A 16,253-nucleotide genomic window follows, 5' to 3' on the forward strand; every position below is an offset into this window, starting at 1 on the left:
CAAAATGTAATTATGATTATTATTGAGTGAAAACAACTGCATTTAATAAAATAAATGGTGGCGTCAAAGTTAGGAATCCTCTGAAGACTTAAACCCGCCAAATTAGTTTTTCATATCTGCTTACTTAGGGAATTGTCTGTCATGAAATATAGTGATCTTCTTTAATTCTCTGAATATTAAGGAAAGGAAAAACACAAAATACAATGTGATATGAGAAAGAAACAAACAAAACAACATTGAATTGGAGCTTGGAGTAGGCCATTAAGCTAGCGTCACTAATTATCACGTCTTTATTTAATGATTTGCTGTGACTGAAGACATTGTTTTGGCCGTCAAAATGATTAACTAAGCTCATGACAAACAATATGAGGCAGCTAATTAGGTGGTCTTTGAAATGCACTCGGAACCTGCTAATTGTGTCTTTGTGTTGGCAAGACGAGACAGACGGTGAGACTTCAGTTTCACAAAGACGTTGTCGGCGCTCCTACACTGAAATTTAAACCGTCTTATTGTTGCTCTTAAATGAACTAAATTATGTCAAATCCCTGCCCTGAACAGTGATCGGCCAATCAGAGATTAGCAGTGTCAGAGTCTGTCCAGAAACCTTAACCACTGAAAAAAAAAAATCGTCCTAAAAGCATTTCTCTTGTCATATTTAAATTGAAAAATTGGAGAAAACTAATGTTACAAAATAAAACATAAATAAGTATAGGAAATAACAGTTCTGAAATCTCAATATTCCCAAACATGTGCAACTCGCCCAAAATCCAATATGTCTGACAGCCTGTTATAACCAAAACCAATGTTTTCAACTTCTAAATGCCCATGGTAAAAAAACACACACACTCTTCGTACAAAAAACAGAACAGATGGCTAAGTATTAGGCAGAATGTATGTGGAAGCATCACTCTGCGTCTGATTGTCTTACACTTTTCCAATCTCAGTCCTCATGCCTGAATCCAGCCAACCTAACCAAGGAAAGCAATGAGTACTCGTCAGTCAGGGGCAGTGTAGGGCAGGTCATGACTTCTCCATAATAGGAAATAAAATAGAGAAGATCCAATGACCTCATTCTTTTTAATAATTAGCCATGTACTGTTCTACTTCTGGAGCAATGGACCTTTTGAACAAAGGTCGTTTGTTTTGGGGATAACAGGCTGTTGCATTAATGTGCTTTTGGTCCAATGGGACATTCTTCCGACTATTGGGATCTTGGAATAATGGACAGTCCCCCTATTTCCACTGGTCTCCTTTTATACCAAGTCCTTCCGCCAGTAAATTAGTTTTTAACCAACTGAATTGTTTGTTCAGCTGGTAAAATCAGTCACGGGTTAGAAATGAGAAGCATGCCTTTGTGTACCTCTGTCTGAAATCAAGTGCCCATTGATGGATTTGCCAAATCAAGAGTTCTAAAGTGTTATGCCTGCCAGCGTTAACAATGCTTAACGGGCCGAGCAACAGCAACAGCAACTCTGGGGGTTCGTGTCTGTCGGGTAGAATAGCTGACCATTGCACTTTTCACTCCACAGGCAGTCAACGGAGTCTCCAACAAGAGCCCTTATCCCGCCCAGCAACTGTCAATCAACATTACAACCAATCAGGCCGGTGAGTGGGGAGGTAGAAGGCTGTGTGTGCGTGTGCGTGTGCGTGTGTGTGTGTGTGTGTGTGAGAGAGCATACCCTGGGGCACAGTGGATTATGCGAGGGAGGGGATGGCAAGGGGGATAAAGGAAATTGAGCTACAGCTTTTTAATTCATAAAACATGTTATAAGCGTGTCATCACTCTCCCTCTATCTCTCACCCCTTCTCTCTCTTTCCTGCACATCAACAGCTTTCATCCTGTTTTCCTCTTCCCCCTTTGCCTCTCTCTCTCTCTCTCTCTCTCTCTCTCTCTGTTCTCTTCTTCTCTCCTTTACCCCCTCTCCCTGCCCTTCCCCCCCCCCTGTGCCCCTTCTCTCCGGCTCTGACAGTGTAATTCGTCGAGACTATAAAGTGAGCCGAGTTACCGCTCCATCAATACTTTATAGAGACAGACACAAGTGATATTTTCACCGCTACCCAAATTTAGATTTAAAAGCCGCTTTGCTCTGATGGAAAACACATCATTTACCTCATCTCCAGCAACCCAGGCTCATTCCTAATCGAAACATGATACATTGTCAGCCGGATGTTTTGTACCACTGACGGATGCAAAAATCTCTTATCCATGAAATCTTTTAGTACTCAACAAAAACAGATCTATTTTCAGGTTCACTGCATTGGAGGGAGAGGCGGGGTGACTTATGAAATAGCTTTTGGTGTATTTTACGGATCCTTAAGATATGAAACTCAATCGACATATAGAGAATCCTGTAAAATCGAAATTGTGGCAATATTGAACATGACAGGGAGGTTTCCGGGTGACAGTTCGCTCACACTGTCAAATTATGACTCCAGGTGACGTTGACTCACGAGGTATTGCAGCATTTACTGAGCATTACGACAGCCCCGTGGCGTCCTTATGACTCGGCTGTGTGAGATGGATACATTCTCAACAAGTATGTGTTGTCTTCAATGTCTTTTTTATGTGTATCTTCTTTATTGTATCTAATATGTACAGTGAGAGCTCCGTGAAACCGGAGTCAAATTCCATGTATTTGTAAACACGCATGGCCAATGAAGCTGATTCTGATTCTGATAACTTTAATTTGATCCTTGCTACTGGATGCGGCATCAATCTCTGTGTCTTGATTCCGTCAAGTACAAAATGTGATGAAAACCATCCCATAAAAAGATCTGGAAGGCAATATTCATGAAATAGATTACAACCAAGAGCTACTGCTTCCTAAAATTATGGGTAAAAGTGTGTCGCAGGCATAACTCTTGCTTTCCAATCAGTGACAAGTGCAGTAATTTGTTTTCATGAGCCCGGTTGAGGAAACATTTTTTCTCCTTTGGGTGTAAATAATCCTTGGCAATATGTCATCCCATTACACACAATATTTCCATATGCATGGAGTTTAAGCGTGCCCGCGAATCTTGTAACTCGATAATTGATCGTGTGTACTTGCGTGTGTTTTTTTTTTTTTAACAGCTCCCTCAGTAGTTCCCATCATGCACCAAGTGAGCTCAACCAGCCGCAGTTTCTCGTTGTCATGGCCACCGCCCGAGCAGCCCAACGGAATTATCCTCGACTACGAGATACGATATTTTGACAAGGTAGAGTGGGATGATGAATGTCCGTGAGTGTTTGTGTGTCTTTGTGCATTTTTTTTGGTGTTACGGTCGCCGACAGTAATCCATTAGAGTCAATAAAACGGGCGAATCAATATCAACTGCATCTCAGTCATCCGTTATCAGGACTCACTGGTTCACGTACTGTCAAATGCTTCAACAGCAGTGAACCTCCCCGCGTGCTGTCAGCAGGTTTATGGACAAGGAGACACAGCCGGTCATTATGCATGCTCAGAAAAATGGGTGAATTAAACAATTCATTCAATTATGAATCAGACAAGGAGAGAACATTCGGTCTATTGGTGAATAAAACATCTTAAAAAAACATACACATGGCCGTCAAGGGAATAAGACAAAAAAAAGGTAATTTTACATAAAGATATACTTTAACTTTTTGGGGAAAACAACTTTCACTTCACTATCTTGCTAAGCCTTGGATAGGAAGAGTGATTCCAATCTTAAATATTTAACAACAGCCATAAAACATTAGCTAAGCAAAGCATGACGACTGCATAAAAGGGGGAATAACCAGCATTGCTTAGTCGTAGAAATGGACTCATAACCGCCCAGTGGAAGCACAACCCGTTGTTGTTATACAGGTCGTGAGCTTTAAAGGTGCTGCTATAGGCAGTTTTTATTTTTTGTTACACATTTTGTTTCCAGTCCTAATGCTGCCCTCAGCTTAATGTGTCCTGGCTCTCCCTTCATGATGAATATACTCCCACGGACATGAGAGCGGTAAACATCCTAACTGTGCAAAAGAAGTAAATATACACATCTCCCTTTCCTTAGCGGAAAAAACATCCATATAACAACTGCAGACCATCCAAAAGTTGAAGAACTAGAAAGAGAATGACTTTCGGTCAACGAGAACAAAGGATGACTAATCAGAATGAATGACATTAATGACATTCTTTTTCATCTATTAAATTAACCGAACTCTAAGTTGCTTCCCTCATATTGTGAGATATTGTGTCAGCATCAGCTTCAACGTATGCCTTAAATACAGCGATTGCCACTGTGATACCCATCACATATGCAGTCAAAACAGTCACACGATGACATGCTGGGATTTGTGTCTGTTGACCACAATGTCTCTGTGTAGTTCTTGTCACATTTATATAATTATTATTGATCACCTAGCATGAGTACTAATGATTGAGAAAAAAAATCCATATTATTATTAGGTGCGAGGCTGGTATGTGTGGAATGCTGATGGAATGAAGCTGAAGGCAGGAATGTGTCAACGTATTTTTTTATTTTTTTATAATTCCAGTTATTCATGTATTTTCTGCTCAATGTCTATTGAAGAGTTGGGTTCATGTATCATCTCTTTAATCCACCACACATCAATTGTTGATCATAGTCGTGCAACAATCTATTCATTATTCTGTAAAGTGTAAGCCTAAATCCCTCCAACTAAATTGTGAAAGAAAATGTTCAAATTGATTTATTTAATCTATAAACTGTGTATGTTTCTCTCATAAACAACTGATGCCAGAGTTTTATACGCTGGAGCACACAATAGGGAATCAAATTGGGATCTGTGGGCTCTGGAATATCCAACTAACACAATTGTGTTGGTCAAGTAACTCATCTTATGACTTGCGAAGGCCGCACTTTGACCACGAGACGAAAAAGAACCTCAGGCGATTATGGGCAATGATTTTACAGACATAAATTAGACTCTTCAGCTCACTGCTGAACTCACTGCGTTGACTTCACTGTCTCGTTATGTGCCTGGAGATTTACAGACCGCTGATTGGTTTATAGTTGCCTTTATTTCAAATGATTAGTTGTATTCCCTTTGCAATTGACCACGCTCAGCAGATTTATTATTGATGTATTTCATCTCTATTTAATCAGTCTTATTGAGATCAACATTACTTTTTCTGAGTAAGATGCAAACACAAGACGCATTAACAAAAACACACATCAGCAGAACACTACAAAATAAACAGAAATAAAACTACTCTAATCATAAAACTAAAGTCAATGAAGCTTTAAAATCTCCAAGGTTAATGTAAGACTCTAGATTTAGGGCAGTCTTCAGTCCATCACATTAAAAATGTTTTTTTTAAAGTTTCAAGATACATTTATTGCCAAATACACAAACAACAAACAGTTACTCCGTACAATGGAAAACATATTTTACTCTGTCTTCCTTCCACACAGAATTACAATAGATTTAGGGTAAAAATTAGAATTAGTATTAAGAATAAATAAAAAAAAATGCTATAAATGCTGATAGTATATGACAACATCAGCATATATGATGGATAGCCAAGGAGAGGTAGAGACTGTTACGAGATTTAAATAATGGCAGAGAAGTGAGGTAGTCTGGAAGCTTTATAAATTAACAACATGAGATGGCTATTTCATCTTGACTGTCTTGACTGACAGGAGGTCCATCCAAGCGTATGATAGAGAGAACAATGATGAGTCTAAAAATGATGACACACAGGGTTTAACAGCGGAAGTGTTGATGGGGCAGCAACACAGAATATCTCCATCATCAAAGACCGACATGAAGGTCGGCTGCACAATAATTTTCCGGTTGGAAGAAGACAGACATCCTTTAATTCTCAACTAGAAGCGCACTTCGATTTTTTTTTTAAATTATTGAGTCAAGTGTTGAATATGAATCTTGAATCATGAATCTCTGCTAGCAAGCCAAGTCTTCCACTTACTGGTGGACAGAAAGGTGCTAAGTGAGTAGTGCCTTTATGTTGTTGTACCAAACTCTTAGGAAGTTAGCTGCATCCTTCCCACTTTGGACCACTGCGCAACAGGCACTTCTCCATCCATCCACTTCTCTCTGCTTCTCCGGGGGCTGGTGAAAGAAGTCCAGACCTCCTCCTCCTCCTCCTCCTCCTCCACGTCTTCCAGCTCCTCCTGGAGGACCCCGAGGCGTTCCCAAGTCAGATGAGCTATGTAATGCCTTCAGCGTGTTCTGTGTCTTCCCCGGGGTTTTCTTGACGTGCCCAGAAAACCTTTGAAGGGGAGGAGCCCAGGAGGCATCCTTAACAGCTGCCCAAACCACCTCAACTGGCTCCTTTTTTAACGCGAGGGAACAGCGACTCGACTCTGATCTCCCTCCAGATGCCTGATTGCCTTACCCCATCTCCAAGGGCTTGTTTTCAGTGTTTTTGAGAAAGAGAAAGAGAATAAGCAGCGAATGTGATGATTGAGTCACTCCACTGCTTTTTTTTTTTTTTTTTGCTGTGTATATCAACACCTTGAGAGCACGGGAAGATCTTTCGAGTCCCCCGAGCTTAATCGCTTAAAGTACTAAAACACAAATGTATTCGCTAGGGGATGCTGCTGGAATCAAAACCCCTACCACTCTGCCCTGTAAGAGTGTCTGACTGAAGCCTTCAGCTGTCCTGTAGGGGACAAGGTCCTAGGAGACTGAGACATAAAGCACTTCACTCCAAGAGTCCGATGATCAAACTGGCCTGCATAAAGAAGGTCAAACCCGGGGCACCAACGAGGGCCTCTGATTCGGTGGTGAATCGTGCAGAAACTGATTGCTTTGCCAGTAAAGACTGCTGCTCCGGGACAGGGAAAAAAGCCTCCAAAGAAAGGAAATATCGTGTCTTCTTTATAATTCAGTCAGTGGGAAGCAATGCATTTTGGAGACTGAAAGTTAAATGAAAAAGCATATCTCTATCACCCAAAGCTAAACATAAGTGTATCCTCATCTTTTTTTGAAGCGGAGCCAACAGCTGCAAAAACAGATAGACTTTCACCGCAGATTAAAAACAAAGAGCAATGCACCTACAAGGGATTGTGTGTGATACACCAAAAGAACTACATGCCTCCTCATCCACAGCCCACGTTTGATTTCCTGCCATCGAGCTTTCCCTTTTTACGGAACAGAAAAAAATAAATAGTTTGGGGCATTTTTTTGGGATACCCTGTGCTCATTTCTTTCCTTTTTAATACACACTGCCAGCGCTTCCATAACCCACTGAAATACGTAGATACAATCGTAACTAGAAACTGTAAATGCTCAGCACTGTTGTCAACTCTCTTTCTTATCTATTCTCTTTGATGGTACCACTCGGGCCGAGAGTCCAGGATTCCAGAGGGGTCGCTCACAGTTTCCAATTTTACAGCACCACGTAGTGCAGTGAAAGGCTATAATTTCACTGTGCTGCAGAAGGGAAAGCGAGAGCTCGTGTCGTTTTCTGTTATTGTGCTTGCTTTTCTTGGTTCAGTGTGTGCAACGTACAGATATGTATATCCTATAACTAAATGCAGCACAACTGATATCATTATGTTAGCTCTTTAACTAGTACCACAACGTTTGCCCTTATGTACTGTATGCAAATATTTAACAATCAGCCAAATCAAGTCATACTTCATTAATAATGTTTTCTTCATTATGGACGATCAGTATAGTTTATTACCACGCTGCTTCCTGTCTTCCTCTCACAACTAATTTTCTTTCATGAAGTGCTTTTCAAAATGACTGAAATGCATTTGTGTAATTATCCCAATGTTGTTGATGTGTGTTCAGGAGATTAAACATCTCAGGTTAAACTTTGCAGAACGATCTGTAGTTTTAATAATAAGTGCCCTAACTGTCCTCAAGAAATAAGCCGCAGCGTTGTTGTTTTAATGAAGTTTAAATGATCTTGACAGCGAGATCTTTGTGATCACTGGAAACAGGTGCAGTCCTCTCTTAGAGTAGCTTGACATTATGTTTCTGTTGCAAAACATTTTGGAAAGACGTTGAGGTGCAAAGTTGGCTGTGCAAAATGTCTGTCTTTGTCAGCAAAATCCACAGTCAATCCTACCAACAGCCAAGACTGGTTTCTGTCCCTTGACTCAACTATAGAGGTGGCATCTCAGAAATACTTATTATAGTCAATAAAATCACTTATGTAACAGTCATTTTGGACGGCACGGAACAATATCTGTGTTGTTGTCACATGAGGGTTGAAATGATCATGTAGTAAAAGCCACTTGGGTTAAAAGCGTACATTTGAATTAAGCAAATCACATATTGTCACATTAGACAACCAATAAAGCACACTATGGGGCTTGCATTGTTGTTTGTCCCATTTGGACTGCACCAGATTATGTCAGCCAAACGGTACGTCCATATAAAAATGGCAAAGTTCGGACATGTACTTTTGTCATAAAAAAAAATAACTGCACCGAGTTGCCACTCATGACAATGGCACGCTTTTTAAAGTGCAGCTGTTGGATGAAAACTAACAGACTGTCTGACTCTACTGGACACTGCACACCATCTGTATAGAGAACCATCGAGAACGCTCACGCTGCTAAATAAAAGATGTTGTGGGTTAACAGGGCTGTACCGTACAACACAAGTGCATGGCCGGAGGTGTGGCTGCTGTACCTAGCGTCAGGTGGTGCAACTGTGCACCGTTTGTGTGAAAGTGAAGTTCTGGGGATTGACAGAAAATAGCAGAGAGAGAAAGAGAGAAAGTTGACACTCTGCCTCACGGAGAGCAATTAGAGAGAGTTAGAGTTAGAGTTTAGGACGGAGTGAGAGGAGCTGCACTAGAGAGATGTACTGTAGCTGCAGTCTGACAGTCACAGATAAAACACTTACATTGTCAAAATCAGGGCAGCGACTTTACTGTAAGCCGGACTTATTTGCTGCTGCCTTTTGCTTTAACATTATTTAACATGGGAGACAAAAAAGTCCCAGAATCAAAAGCTGGCAGTTCCTTCATTGTTTCTCCCCCCCCCGCCCCCCATTCTTCTTCCTTGATCGACATCTTAAGAAGGGAGAAATAATGCATTTTACTCTGACAAGCTAACCACATAAAGTGACTAATTTTAGCTCATGGCTCCAGATGAAGAAGTCCTCGGGGAGCAGTTTGATAAGCCGGGCGAAAGAGAGAGTTTTACCAGACAGCTGTGCTGTATCTCCTTTTCTGATACGTTTCTCCACCTGCTTTCCCTCCATCTCCTCCCTCGCTCCCTCACCTCCTCCTCCTCCCCTCATAGCCACTCTATAGATAATGAGGTTTTAATGTTGTAAATTTGATATGGCACAGTGAGGCCGGAATTTTCCCCACTACTTATCTCTGGCTTCCAGACCTTCCCAGATGAGTTGCCCTCTAACCTTTTCTCTGTGGCAAGCATCCACCCCCCTACACACACACACACATATACACACACACACCTCCAAATCCAAACCCCACCCCAACACAGCACCTCAATTTCTGTGGACAAAAATAGCTATATTATTATCTCCTCGCTTTAAAAAATTGCAAACTGCGTCGTTGTCCTGTGTTGCATGTCCTAATTATGGCGGTGGGAATCTGGCTGGTCACAGGGCAGTTTATCAGTAGTGCAGTAAAATAAATCCCAGCAAATTGATGTTGAATACATTATAATAAGATACTGTAGATAGCACTAATACATGATTAAAGACATCTCATATAGAAATAGTAACAACAAAGATAGCCAGAAGCCACAACACAAAATCAAGAACAACAAATTGTCTCAGAAGAGCAGGGGGGGGGTTGTTATTAAGAATTATAATGATAACAGTAATGAAAACTCCACCATCTTCACCCTTTCTGTTCATGTGCATGTCCTCTTTTGAAAAGCCTCCCTCTTCCTCTTCCTCTCCACCCCCCAACCCTAATTTTCTTCAGGCTCTTTTCCCTCCCGCACTCGCCGCCTCATCATCTCTCTCCCTCTCCTTTTTTTTGCTCTCCCGTCGACCCCTCCACCTCCTTCATCCTCACGGCATGATTCCCCTCCCAAAGCCTCTCATGCCATCACCGCACCATATCTGCCGTTCCTTCTGGACACTTTCGATCTTGCTGCCATAAAAACCTTTTTTTTTTTATCTGAAAGAAATGGGTGAGAAGACGCATGGAAGGAGGGCGTAGAATGATGGAGGTAAAAGGTTGTAGCTTTGGGTCTAAAAGATAGGTTTGTGAGCAATAACTATCACTTTGTTATATCTGAATGAGATGAAGGAAAGAACAGGGAAAAGAGGGATTTAATGACGGGATTTGAGTTTTTTTTCCCCCAATTATGAAGAAGGTAGTTGTGGACAAAATTACTTTGATGGAGGATTTATTTTTGTCTTGTATTACAAAATGTTTTGCTGCCAAGGCTTTTTTGAATCCTTCACTTCTTTTCTTTCTCTCTGTCACAACTTCAGAGCGAATGAAATTCAGTTTGTGCTTCACAAAACATTGTAAAATTACATTTTTGTGCGATTTAATGGCAGCACGACCTTCCAGAAACAATGGCCGCGTATCTTTAAACAGACTTTTACTAGTTTTTATAGGGACAACTATTCGTGTGGACTTATTCACACAAAGGCTCAATTACCCAAGAGAAAAATATTTCTGCAACGACAATGTTCTGTTGAGTTTTGTGAAAGCCAGTTTAAAACATGGCTTAAATAGTAAATTACTGGAAGCTAAAAACAGTCTCTTCAGTCTTCAGTGGCTTCCCACCTCGCTGCTCCGATAGAGAAGTTTACCAAGCAATCTTCTGGCCACACCCATCAGTGAGCAGAGGTAGAGGTGCAACTTTGGACGAATTGATCTCGTTTTAGCTGAAGGCCAAAACTAAGGACTACATCTAGTCGCTCTTAGTCGGTGACAGATGAAGTGTTGTGGTCCGTCTTGGCTCGCTGTGAAACACATGCACCCCTCTCTCAATCTCTTCCCCAGTCCCTGTCGTCAGTGCAGAACAGTTCGGTGGTCCAGAGCAAAACACCCAATGTGGTTCTGGAGGGTCTGAGGCCGGGGACCGGCTACGTGGTCCAGGTGAGGGCCCGCACTGTGGCCGGCTACGGCGTCTACAGCAAGGAAATGCTCTTCCAAACGCTCACCGACGGTAAGCGGGTGGGCGGCTGGCTGGTATGTTTGTGTGTGTGTGTGTGTGTGTGGAGGTGTGTTTGTGTTGGCGGAGGTTTTGTGGTGGAGAGGAAAGAGAGTGCGGGCCTGAGAGGAGAGATGTGCGAGGTGGAGCAAGAGTGAAAGTGCGGCGGTGAAGTAATTAATTTCTGCCCTACTTTGTGTGGGCATGAATTTGTGTGTTGCAGTCATGTGAAGTGAGCCGTGTGAATGCTAATTAGTGTGTGTTGGAGAGAGAGAGAGAGAGAGAGAGAGAGAGAGAGAGAGAGAGAGAGAGAGAGAGAGAGAGAGAGAGAGAGAGAGAGAGAGAGAGAGAGAGAGAGAGAGAGAGAAACTGTGTGTATGTTTCCCATTTCCTGAAATGCTCAGCTGTGTTTATGCAAGAGAATGTCAAAAAAATATGAAGATCATGCTTCTCTTCTTCAATGCGTGTGACTGATTGTGTGTTTGTGTTTATGTGTATGTATCTGCAGATGAGTATAAGTCGGAGCTGGGACAGCAACTCTCCCTCATTGCGGGCTCTTTAGTGGGGGGAGTGTGTATCGTCTCATTGGTAGCTATCGCCATCATCTGTACCAGGTAACACACACACACACACGCCAAAGGGGTGAAAATGCGGCTATTTGCGCCGCAAACACTCTGTATCCCAACAACGTATCGGCCCTTCTCACAGCCGACATTTTGATTGTCACGTAGGCAAAGCACAGGTGTTCCCGATAACATTACCAGTGGCTCCTCTCTATTCAAGTGTCACAGTACGTCCTGACGGTGTGACGGGCGAGCCAGCAGGCACAAAACCAGAGCCCTGCAACCGAAGCAGCTAAATTGGAATTCACCCATCCTTCGTTTGCACAAATTGTGACAAAGACTCTTAATTCAGATTTCATTCACTGGCATTTTCCAGAGCTCTTTCTTTTTTTTTTAAACCACACCTCACAGCCCTGGAAGCTCAGTCGCGTGATAACAGGTGTAGAATCCCCACGGCCCTCGCGTACGACCATCTGTTATTGTGTGAGGCTTCACGCTTTGGTCCTCCGTTTGTAACTGAGCCTTCTCCGTGACACCTGAGCAACACTGTGAGATGTGGAGGACAGGTAGTAAGTGTACCTTGGGTTCAGAGTGCTATTGTCCATCTCAATGTTCCCAGGATCAAGATGAAACTTTCACATTTAGCATTTTTTATTGTCGCATTAGCATTTATGCGTTGACATTAAATAATACGTACTGTTATAATGCATCAAACTGACATTGTTGTCTATAATGCAGACAGAATTGCCCCCGTAGGAGAAAAGCGCAACGCTTGACATGGCAATTAATTAAAATTGGTTGAGAACAAAATTTGTAATTACACAAAATTCAATTTTTAAATAAATACAACATGGCTTTGCCCGAAAATGTATTTCTATGAACCCACGACCTCCCAGATGCAGCGCCACTAATTAGCATTTCTCACTTTTCTGTAACATTGCTGACTGCGTGCCTCTTTTTTCCCCCAAATCTCTTCGTTCGTGTGTGTGTGTGTGTGTGTGTGTGTGTGTGTGTGTGCGCGCCGCAGAAGAAGGCAGTGCAAAGAGAGTGTGTACGGTGACAAGCTGCAGCAGTACAACGCAGGAGGAGGTACGACCAGCACTAAAACCTTCACTGAGTTATTACCTTGATATACGCCAAACTTCTCCTCCGGCGTTTGTATTTACACTTCCCGCTTTCTTCCTTCAGAGGTGACTCTGAGGCCGGACATGTTCAGCGGTCCCACCCCGACGGTGACCTTCCCCACCATGTCTGAAGGTCATAGTTCACCGGGGGTCAAGATCTACATTGACCCGTTCACCTATGAGGACCCCAACGAGGCCGTTCGGGAGTTTGCCAAGGAAATCGACCCCTCCTGTGTCAAAATAGAGGAAGTCATCGGATCAGGTAGATACTCTCATAGACTTAGTGTCTTTAACCCTTGGCTATCTCTCTCTTTCTCATTATCTCTCTCTCTCTCTCTTTTCTGTGATTTCATGCTACTTGAACAAGCGCTTTTGTTCAGGCTGAAAATCAAAGTTCTGGTCCATGTTCCTATATCCTATAAACTGATTCCAAAGGCAAATTATGAAAAAAAAAAAAAGAAACCCCGGTTTCCTCTAATGAGACTAACTGTCACTTGAAACAGCAGATCGTCTCCAGTAAATTAATCAATTACTTTAACTGTGCCATATTTTTGTGTCAATGAAAAGATCTGGAAAACGTGCAATGTCAGTTTATTTTTTTGCTTTATTTTTTTTTTTTGACTTTGAAGTCAGGAGGGATGTTTTATTCATGCTGAAAACTTTCACAGGAATAAATTAAAACTGCCTTCGTGCATTCTCTTTGGGTATCTGATCTGAACTATAAAAATGCTGTGTGAAGTTTGGCAAATGCAGAAAGTTGGATGTGAAACGGACTCCCAGAGCATCCTCTGGTTTTTTCGGGGGGACAGAGCTGTCAGATGGGGGAAAAAGATGGAAATAAGGAACAAAAAATACGGACATATTTTAAAGTCGCTGAGATGAAATGCTTTATTTTACCACTGATCCCTATAAGTACTGAAACTACGCAACATCTTCAATCATTTCGCTCAAAATGTGGGAAAAAAATGTGTCTGAGAGGAATACAAAATTCAACAACCTTGATACTTGGATTATTAAAAAAATTGTTACACTAAGGCGGGTGCTGCATTAAGACCTCATCCTGTAGCCCTGTCTTATAGAGTCATTGTATTAAAATCTAATTCATTATTTTAGTTTATATGACACATGTTCCTGTGTTTATTGACTTAAAGTTATTGATTCTATGTGTTTATGAAACAGATACAAATGTGCTATCTGACCTTCATAATTAAATGTGCCCATCAGCCAGAACAGCGGTTCTCAACCTGTGGTCGTGTGAGGTGGGGATGCAGATTTTGTATAATCCTTTATTAATCCCACAGTGGGGAAATGTGCATTTTACCCATCCTTAGTAATTAAGGGGCAGTGTGCTGCTGTGAAGCACCGGAGCTTCAGCCTCTTGCTCAAGGACACTTCAACATGCAAACAATGGGGAGACCAGGGATTGAACCGGCAACCTTCTGGTGTCAGGACGAACACTCTGCCCGTGAGCTAGATTATAACGTCACATAGTACAAAAGTACACGGACATAAAACGTCATTCATAAATACACGACGAAATGCCTGGACCTTCGTGGAAATGTTTACGCTGCGGCGGTAACAGGTCACACATTTGCGCGGCGGCCAAGAGTCTTGGTGACTCGCCGGTTCTTGGCGTTTGCCAAAAGCCAATCTCCGTGAGATCTTCATGAGGAGCGGCTTTCCTGCTGTCGTGTTCTCTCAAAACAGAACACAGATTTGAGTTCAACATCGAGCATGAATTGAGAGAAACCGATATTTTGGGGTCGCAGCTGACACCCTGGACAGGTCGTCAGTCTATCGCAGGGCACATATCGAGACAGACCACCATTCACGCACACATTCACACCTACAGGCGATTTAGAGTCTAATTAACCGAAGCTGCGTGTCTTTGGACTGTGGGAGGAGGCCGGAGAACCCGGCGGGAACCCACGCTGACACGGGGAGAACACGCAAACTCCTCACAGAGGGCCTGCACAGACCGGGGTTCGACCCCTGGTCCGGCCCCTCCTGCTGCACAGCCCAGTCTTAACTATTATCCTCCATTGAAATCATAACTTTTCTTTCTGTGCTCCAAAACCAATCAAACCCAAATGGCCATGGAGCTCTAGGTGATAAAGGTCATGAACCAGATTCAGACGCTCGCCGCTGTGAGTATGTGCTTACGGCTTTGGTCTGTTGAGCCTCTCTGAGAGGCTTTCCATAATCCCTCCGTTTCTCGCTTTATTTCTCTCAGGGCAAGGTTTCTCACCTCAGCCAGAGGTGACAGAGGAGGGATGAAAACAACGCGTAGGGAGAGGAAAATATGAACCGGGTGATATGAGATGTGGCTGGACTCTGAGCTCTTAAACTGTTGAATCTCTCCCATTCTGCTGCGGTCGAAAGTACAATTTACATCCACATCTATTTCGTTGGTTTTCCCCCTCTCCAACTTTCCCTGCGTTTCTTTTCTTTCTGTACTTCTTTGATACTTCCTCTTATTTTCATATCGCGCTGTGATTCAACCCCTGTGGAGCTTCAGAGTTTGTTTGCGTATAGAGAAATGCTAAAACAAAGAACCAAGGGGGGAAAAAAAGCTGAACAACAGATTGAGGAGAGAAGATAAAAGAGGAAGGCACCCGAAGGAGATGATAAAAATACCTCACCTCACTTTTTCTTACTCTCTCTCCTCTCTTTTTCTCTTTCCTTAATACTATCACTCGTAAAAGTCGCTCATAAAAAGCACTTTAAGCCCTGAAACACTTTAATTTAAAATAGAAATGAGTGATAACTTTGCCCCTGACAGGCCAGTTAATTTACTTCGACTGTATTTAGAAGTACAGTAGATTCAAGACGAGACTTTAGAATAAAACAAATGACTTAATCTTGTCATGCTCCATCTTCCCCTTAACAACCTCTGTTTTAGAAAAAGAGGAAGTCACCTGATCTCGCCTCTCTCTCTTCCTCCGTCCACACTTCCTTCCCTCTCCTCCCTTATTATCAAAACTGTCTGATTTCCATCCTTCACTCGTTCATTTCTTCCCGCCTCCATCCTCTCTCTCCGTTCTCTCTCTTATTTTGCCCTCCTCCATCCATCTCTTCTTCAGCTGGTTTACGACAGTGACAATAGATAGTTTTTAATGAGCAGTGAGATGTGGAGCAGAGATCACAGGGAGACAGGACGACACAGCCTGTCATCCAACTCCCATCAGTCATCCATAATTCACACGTGATTTATATCTCTGCGATGACGACTTTTATTTTGAAGTGATATTCAATTTTCCCGTCCCCGAGCAGCATATGGCTGTATTTATTTTGACAAAAGACATCTGTGTCTTCAGCACTGTGGGAAATTGTCTGTGCATTGAACAAGTTCTCCACATATCTTTGGCATCGTAACCGACTGCAACCAACCAATCCGTAGATCATCATGGCAATGCGTAAAGAAAGTAATAACAAAAGCCACATGAAGAATTTCCTCTTCTTTTTGGTTCCACCTGGGCTGCATCATACTCTCATCTTTCTTTTTCACATCGTGGGA

General features: G+C 42.4%; 1 protein-coding gene across 2 annotated transcripts in view; it reads left to right on the plus strand.

Annotated features, from left to right (window-relative positions):
- LOC137793631 (ephrin type-B receptor 1-like) overlaps positions 1-16,253 on the plus strand; it is a 75,062-nt gene that overhangs the window by 42,862 nt on the left and 15,947 nt on the right. The window contains exons 8-13 of one of the 2 annotated variants that reach the window (XM_068589899.1): positions 1,530-1,605; positions 3,074-3,198; positions 10,899-11,064; positions 11,558-11,663; positions 12,640-12,701; positions 12,801-12,998. In XM_068589899.1, the coding sequence (XP_068446000.1) occupies positions 1,530-1,605; positions 3,074-3,198; positions 10,899-11,064; positions 11,558-11,663; positions 12,640-12,701; positions 12,801-12,998 (733 nt within the window). The remainder of the gene's footprint in view (positions 1-1,529; positions 1,606-3,073; positions 3,199-10,898; positions 11,065-11,557; positions 11,664-12,639; positions 12,702-12,800; positions 12,999-16,253) is intronic. The other variant, XM_068589900.1, reaches the window with a different exon arrangement.

This window comes from Clinocottus analis, unplaced genomic scaffold, assembly GCF_023055335.1.
Source record: "Clinocottus analis isolate CAN_PGR_092001 unplaced genomic scaffold, fCliAna1.0.p SCAF_23, whole genome shotgun sequence".
Taxonomy (NCBI): Eukaryota; Metazoa; Chordata; class Actinopteri; order Perciformes; family Cottidae; genus Clinocottus; species Clinocottus analis.